Below are 7,121 nucleotides of genomic sequence, written 5' to 3' on the forward strand. Positions count from 1 at the left end.
ACCTCCTTTCCTTCCTATTTTTGGAATAATTATGTACAGCTGGACACCGGAGATTTGCATTAAGGTGCTTGAAATCCCAACAATTTCATTCAGTGCATTCAGACTAATTAAAACCTCCTCTTAATTACTCCGCTTAACGAAGGCAGTTTGAGAGCCGTGGCCAGCAGAACCCGGGATTTGCTGTGGCTGCGCCACGGGAAGGAGCAATCCATGGGGTTTTTTTGGGATATTATTATTATTGTCAGGAGTTTTCCAGCCCCGCATCAGGGACGCCTCACGTCGGTGTCCCCTCGTCCCCGCTGCTGCCACCTCCGTGGAATCCCACTTGGAAGCTCCGAGGAGGAGATTTTGGGGAATTTCCCGTTGGTTTGAGGGGGTTTTGATGGCTTTTAGGTGCTGTCCCACAAGGGGTGTTTGCTCATCCCGCTGCAAAGCCAAGCTCAGCCCCCAAATCCCTCGGGATCCCGGGAATCCCGGGCTCCGGAGCTGGGAAGGGGCTCCTGGCCCCGGCAGTGTCACTCCATGCCTTGGGAATTCTGCTCCCGCTCCGCCTCTCGCCGGCGGCTCCCGCTCTTGAAAAACCCGAGCTGTGGGGAGGGAAGAGAAACACAACCCTGCTGTTATCCCAGGAGCTTGCCTTCAGTGGGAGAGCAGCTGGGAGTTGACCCTGGATATAATTGATATGGAAAAGGAGATTTCGGAGGAGTTTTGGGGGGCTTTGAGGGGCTCGTGAGGTGCTGGACATGGAGCTGGAGGGTCCCTCCAGGCATGGAGTCTCCAAAACTCCCCCAAAAGGTGCAGCCTAAGGGCTGCTCACCTTCCAGAGCGCCAGGACGAGCAGGGCCAGGAGCAGGAGACCTCCGAAAGTGCTTCCCAGGATGATCCAGATGGGAATCTGCAACTCCTCGGCCTTGGAGATCTCAAAAGTGATCTGAAGGAGAGAAAAAAGCACTGCAGATTCCAGGCAGGGATGGAGGGGAAAAGGGGACGGTGGGAATGCTGAGCACCCCTTCCTTTGGGAATGCTGCACCAAGGATTTGGCTCAGTTTTCCCTGCAGAATCCGGTGATTCCAGGATTGGAGCTCGGCTCCGGCCACGGCTGCCCCGCGTTTCTCCAGACCTCGATGCTCAGCCTGGGTCACTCCAGCCCTTCTGCTATCCACAGGGATTTTCCCAGTGGGATCAGGGCAGGGTGTGGCAGCATCCCAAAGCTCCGGATCCCACAGTCCGGGACTCACCTGGCGGCTGGGATCCTCCTCTCGGAAAATGAAGGGGCTCCGGAAGTGCCGCTGGAGAGCGGCGTTCATGGTGAGCTTCAGTGCCTTGAACTTCAGCTGCATGGAGAGGGCCAGGATGAGCATCCCACATGGAAAAGGAGCCCCCATTCCCAATGGGATCCATCCCAATGACAGCAAAAAGGAGGTTTTAAATTAATTAAATTGGCATGGATTAATTAGTTACGGAATGCGATAATCCACGTCGAGGTGCTGTGTGGGATGCTGGATGCACAATCCCACACGTGGGATAAGTGGCTTTGGGAACAAAATCACCCCCCACACGCCTGGGCTTCCTGGGGGAGGGAAAATCCCCACACTTCCGGGGTGTGGGGGGGATTTCTCCCCCAAATCCCCGTTTTTTGTGGGAGCACTCACTGCTTTCAGAGACTTCATCCACAGATTTCCACGCAAGTGCAAGTTCAGCTCCTCGTTGGGCGCCAATTCCACGTCACAGTCGATGGAAACCACGTCGGAGTTGCTGTGGTTCTGCAGAGGGAAATGTGGGATCATCGCTGGAAAAGGAGGGAGAATCCCACCGGGATCCATCCCTGGCACACACCGAGTGGGGGAGAATCCCACGTTCCCGTCCTCCTGCGTGGCCAAATCCCCACGTTCTTTAAAAATTTTTAAAACCTTTTTCAGCCCAAGCTTCCCAGACTTGCTGGGTTTTGTGCTGTTCTTTTCCTCCAAGCTTTCCCTTGGAAAAGAACGATCCCAATCTTTGGGAGCTGGAGGATCCCCTCGCTCCCCATCAACCCCGAGTATTAATGGGGTTTTATTTGCAGTGGCTGAGAGGAGAAATAAAAATCAAATCATGGAAGGGTTTCAAAATCCCCTAAAAAATTCCAGCATCCACCTGCCCCTCCCATGTCCATGGGCCATCCCTGTTCCAGGTTTTTCCCTGGTTTGGGATATCCTGGAGCCAGGACCAGCCCCGTGGGGGTGAATACCAGGTGTGGGGTGCGGGACAGGTCCTCCTCTGCCGGGGTTCTCCGGTAGTCAGTGGTGTTCCCCCAGATGCTGCAGGTTGTGTTTTCCTGTGGGAGAAGCTGATGGAATTCCAGCATGGACACAGGGATCATGGTGACCGCTTCCCTGTGCTCCCATCCCAATGGAATTGGGGATCCCCAGCATCCCCCAGGCTTTGCTGGGGCTGGGATTGAGCTGGGCTCGCTGTGGGATGTGGCTGGAGGAAGTCCTGGAATCCTACTTGAGATAATTCCTGAGTTTTGTGCCTCTTCCCAGCAAAACTCAGCCTGGCAGGGAGCCCCATCCCAGATTCCAGCCAGGTGTGCCAGGGTGGCACCGGTGACACGGGGACTCTGCCAGAGCTGCAGCAGAAACATTCCCAGCTGAGGCCAAACCCATCCATAAAAACCTCGTCCATAAAAATCCCATCCATAAAAATTCCAGGCTCCTTCCATGGGCTTGGGAAGCCCCGGGATCTGCTCCCAGCCCTCACAGTGCAGGCCCAAGCCTGGAGTTCATCCCAGGCCCAGCCACTGCCTCCCAGACCCTCAGGAATTCACTGCACACTGGAGAGAGGTCGGGATTGGGGAATTCCTTGGACTAAACCCTTTGGCCTCGGGGTTTTCCATGTTCCCAGCCAAGAGAATGCTGAAGGATCTCCAGGCACGAGCCAGGTGTGAGCACAGCAGTGTTCCCAAAAGATGGAGGGACATTCCATGGAATTCCTCCATTCCCATCCCTGTGCAGGAGGGATCAATCCATCCAAACCATGCTGGAATCCCATCCTAAAAGGGGCTGGAATCCCATCCCAAACCATGCTGGAATCCCATCCCAAACCAGGCCAGAATCCCATCCCATACCCAAAACTGGGCTGGAATCCTGTCCTAAACCATGCTGGAATCCCATCCCAAACCATGCTGGAATCCCATCCTAAACAAAACCAGGCTGGAATCCCATCCCAAACCATGCTGGAATCCCATCCCAAATCAGGCCGGAATCCCGTCCTACCTGGTCCGCCCGGAATTCCGTGGGCAGCAGGAGCCGGTTGCCCACGTGGGTGGCCACGGGCACGGTGAGCTTTAGGGTCACCCCTCGCACTGGGAAGAATCCCAGGTTCTGCAGCTGCCGGGAAAGAGCACTGGGATGTGCCGGGATCGCGGCATGGGGATTCTGGCTCCCAGGGCAGATCCCAAATCCCGGCAAATCCCTCAGGGATCCAATTCCTGCTCACCGTGAAGGTGCCGTAGAAGGGGGGCCCAGTGGGGTTGGATCCATCCAGGGAATTGTTGGATCGGATCTCGAAATAGTCCAGGCTCGACATCCTGTGGGACAAGGGGTGACAAAAGGGTTTGTAGGGTTCTCCCCTCTCTTTCCAGGATTTTCCCTTTCTTTGTAGGATTTCCCCTTTCTTTGCAGGATTTCCCCTTCCTTTCCAGAATTCTCCCCTTTCTTTGTAGGATTTTCCCCTTCTTTGCAGGATTTCCCCTTTCTTTGCAGGATTTTCCCCTTTCTTTGCAGGATTTCCCCTTTCTTTGCAGGATTTTCCCCTTTCTTTGCAGGATTTCCCCTTTCTTTGCAGGATTTCCCCTTTCTTTGCAGGCTTTTCTCGCCTCTTTAATAAAGCAGAGCCACCCAAGGCCCTGGCTGAGGTTTGGGTGTCACAGGAGGTAAATCAATCCCTTTCTTTGCAGCTGGAAAGGCGGGAAAAGAGCCAGGAATATCCTGTGGGAATCCATTCGGGAGCACCTGCGATGGCCTCAAATCCCCACATTCTTTAAAATTATCTCCCTCCTTTTGCACCCCAAAGTTCCCAAATTTGATATCTTCTGTGCTCTTCTTTCCCTCCGAGTTTTCCCTTCGTTCTGACCCGGAGAATCCCCCAGCTCCCCGTAAATCCCGAACATTAAAGGCGTTTTATTTGCAGTGTCGGAGTGAAAAATAGAAAATGGCCCAAGGGCTGAAAAACCTCCGAAAAATTCCAGCGAGCACTGCCAGGGAATGTGCTTTGGGATCCCTGATTTTCCCATCAGCACGTTCCTGAATCATCTCTGCCTTCATCCCTGGCTCTCCCAGACTCGAATTCCCGCTGCTTCCACGCTCAGCCCGCAGCTGAGCTTCCCTCCGATGCTTTTGTGGGATGGCCAGCGGCCCAGACACTGGGAGCACCTGTTAGGGCCATTACTACCTCCAAGAAATCCCTTTTTTTCCCATAAAAACTCGCCCTCACACCTCCTTAATAACTCTGTGCCTTTAAACATCTGGAGAATCCAGCTCTCCACAGCTCGGGAATTTTAGCAAAAGCTCTCCCTGATTTTATGGTTCCTCCAGCTCCTGCTTTCTCAAGAAATTCCCGAATGAAAGCTCTGTTTGAAGGCTGCTCCCGGCTGCTTTTCCCAAGGGATATTCCCCAATCCGTGACCTCCCCAGAGCCGCATCCCATTCCAAACCTCACCTGGTGAAGAGCAGGTCGGCCTCGTACTTCAGCTGGAAGTCGAGGTGGACAAAGTTGTCCTCCTTGGTGCTCTCCTTCTCCTCGCTGTCACTGCAACAGCAGCAGGGCCTGGGGGTCAGGCAGGAGCCAAATCCCCTCGGGAATTTTTTGGGGGAAGACTGGACTTTTTTTGCTTTTTGGTCAAAACAGGGTTTTATTCGGGGATTTTTATGAATCTCCCTGAAATGGTTCGGAGGGAGGCGTCACCAGCTTAAAGTGGTGCAGGGGAATCCTCCCCTGCTCTAACAATTAGAATTAAATTATTAGAATTTTTTTTTTGATTAAAAATTAAAAAATTAAGATTAAAAAAATTAAAATTAAAAAAAACCTTTAAAAATAATAATCAATTAAAGAAACTTCGCTTCCCTGTGGGAAATCTCTACTGTGCAGGAATTGGGAGTAAGGAGAGTTTTGCAAAATTATCAGGAGATATTTTTCCCGGGAATTTTTTGCAGTGGGAATATGGATGTGAAAGCACCAGTGGCTGGAGATCCAGCTTCCACAGGCATGGAAAAATCATGGATCTAAATCCCCAGATAAATAAAAGCAGCCAGGTTTGGCAGCGCAGGGCTGGGATAACCCACAGCAACTGGGTCCCCATGGGGTTATTCCACAGAAAGCCTCTGGCTCTGGAGGAGGGAATCCCAAGGGAAGCTGGCAGCATGCCAGGGTGCCCAGAGAAGCTGTGGCTGCCCCTGGATCCCTGGAAGTGCCCGAGGTTGGACAGCTTGGGATAGGGGAAGGTGTGGGAAAGGGCTGGGACTGGATGGCCCATAAGGTCCTTTCCAGCCTGACCCATTCCATGATTCTGTGATTCCAGAGGGAGAAAGCATCCCCACACCTGCTGGCAACCATGTAGATCTCCATGCTCTGCAGGAACACGGACTTGCTGAATTCAAAATCCAGGCGGAAAGCGACCTGTGGAGAAGGGAAAAATATCGGGAAAAACATCAGCGGGAATAAAACCCCGAGTGCTGAGCAGGGACCGTGCGGGACCCTGCGGGTGACACCGTTCCTGATCCCACCAGAGCCTTTCCAGGCAGAGAGGAGATTTGCAGGAATTGTTCTTCCCTGCCATCGGAGCAGCAGCGGCTCCCTTTGGAAGCAGATCCCTGCAGAGGCCCCAGATCGGCGGGAAGGGGAGGCAGCTGGAGAGAGCCAACAGCAATAAAATGGGATCAATGTGATAAATGTCACATCTGTGGTGACCTCAAACCGTCTGGGCCGCCACAGCTGACTGGAATATCAAAGCTCCCGCTGCTCCGGGGCCAAAATTCCATTTCCAGCCGGTCTTTGTCTTGGCAGGCCCAGCAGTACCTGATGGCCCAGGATGCATTCCCGGCCCCCGTAGGTCATGGGGAGCCGCGCTCCGCGTGCAGCCACAGGCATCCCGCTGGGATTTTTTGGGAGCTTTAAAGCCGAGCCTGCTGCCTGAGGCTCATCCATCATTATCCAGGAAAGGTTTCAGATGGATACGGGAGCTGGGGAGATTTTATCTGCGGATCCTGCTGGTGTTGGTCCCTTTTCCCATGGGAGTATGGGGTGGGGAGGGGGAATTCCATGTGGATCCTCAGTGGCTGCATCTCCCCATTTTTCCTTCCCCACTTTATCCCTGAATTTGATGTGTTCCAAGGGTTTATGGCTTATAAAAATGATAAACTGGATCTGGGCTCATCCCAAATACTGGGAACACCGGTTTGGAGGATGCCACCACCCAGGGGGGTTTGGACAGGCTCCCAGCAGGATCCAGAGGCACCTCAGAGCAAGGAAAACCTCTCAGGCAAGGAAGGAGCCTCATCCTGCAGGGAGCGAGCTCAGGGAAGTTCCCATCAGTGGTTTGAAGCCGACATTAAATTTTTCTAAAGGGCTGGAGGCAAATCCTGTCACCTGGAGGAGCTGGGTTGGATTTTGGGGCTCTCCCAAGCACCAGGGCAGGATCCCAAGCATCCCAGCTTCCCTAAGATGCCTTTCAGACTCCAAAAGGGAAGAAACCAAATGTTTATATTTAAAATCCTGTTCGGCGTCACCCAGCTGTGGCAGATGTGACCCCGGGGGCAGAGGGTCCGTGTCCCGTGGGTGAAGGAGCAGTTGGAAGCCGGGAATGTCCTACCTTGGCCTTGGCACGGAAGAAGGGGTAGCTGACATTGCACACCCTCCGCGTGGGGTGTCTGTTGTCACTGGCACAGTCGATGTTGATGTCCGTGTCGTCCTGAAACGAGACACGGAGTGTCCAGGACATCGGGAATGAGCACCGGGAGCCAGCGCTTCGGGAAACGGGAAACACCCAAGGGGCTCAACATGGGCCTTGGCTTTGGGGAGACAACCAACCAATGACCAACCAACCAATGACCAACCAACCAATGACCAACCAACCAACAACCAAT

General features: G+C 53.5%; 1 protein-coding gene across 2 annotated transcripts in view; it reads right to left on the minus strand.

The window, feature by feature from the left end:
- Nucleotides 1-17: 17 nt before the first annotated feature.
- Nucleotides 18-7,121, minus strand: part of ITGA11 (integrin subunit alpha 11) — a 41,337-nt gene continuing 34,233 nt past the window's right edge. The window contains exons 21-30 of one of the 2 annotated variants that reach the window (XM_042039345.1): nt 6,848-6,946; nt 5,579-5,655; nt 4,699-4,788; nt 3,478-3,568; nt 3,255-3,368; nt 2,228-2,326; nt 1,653-1,763; nt 1,239-1,334; nt 818-931; nt 18-587 (exon numbers count right to left, since the gene is read on the minus strand). In XM_042039345.1, coding sequence (XP_041895279.1) covers nt 516-587; nt 818-931; nt 1,239-1,334; nt 1,653-1,763; nt 2,228-2,326; nt 3,255-3,368; nt 3,478-3,568; nt 4,699-4,788; nt 5,579-5,655; nt 6,848-6,946 — 963 coding nt within the window. In that variant the 3' untranslated portion in view covers nt 18-515. The remainder of the gene's footprint in view (nt 588-817; nt 932-1,238; nt 1,335-1,652; nt 1,764-2,227; nt 2,327-3,254; nt 3,369-3,477; nt 3,569-4,698; nt 4,789-5,578; nt 5,656-6,847; nt 6,947-7,121) is intronic. The other variant, XM_042039346.1, reaches the window with a different exon arrangement.

Source organism: Corvus kubaryi, unplaced genomic scaffold, assembly GCF_017639235.1.
Source record: "Corvus kubaryi isolate FWS band 111438036 unplaced genomic scaffold, C.kubaryi_AGA036_p1.0 37394, whole genome shotgun sequence".
Taxonomy (NCBI): domain Eukaryota; kingdom Metazoa; phylum Chordata; class Aves; order Passeriformes; family Corvidae; genus Corvus; species Corvus kubaryi.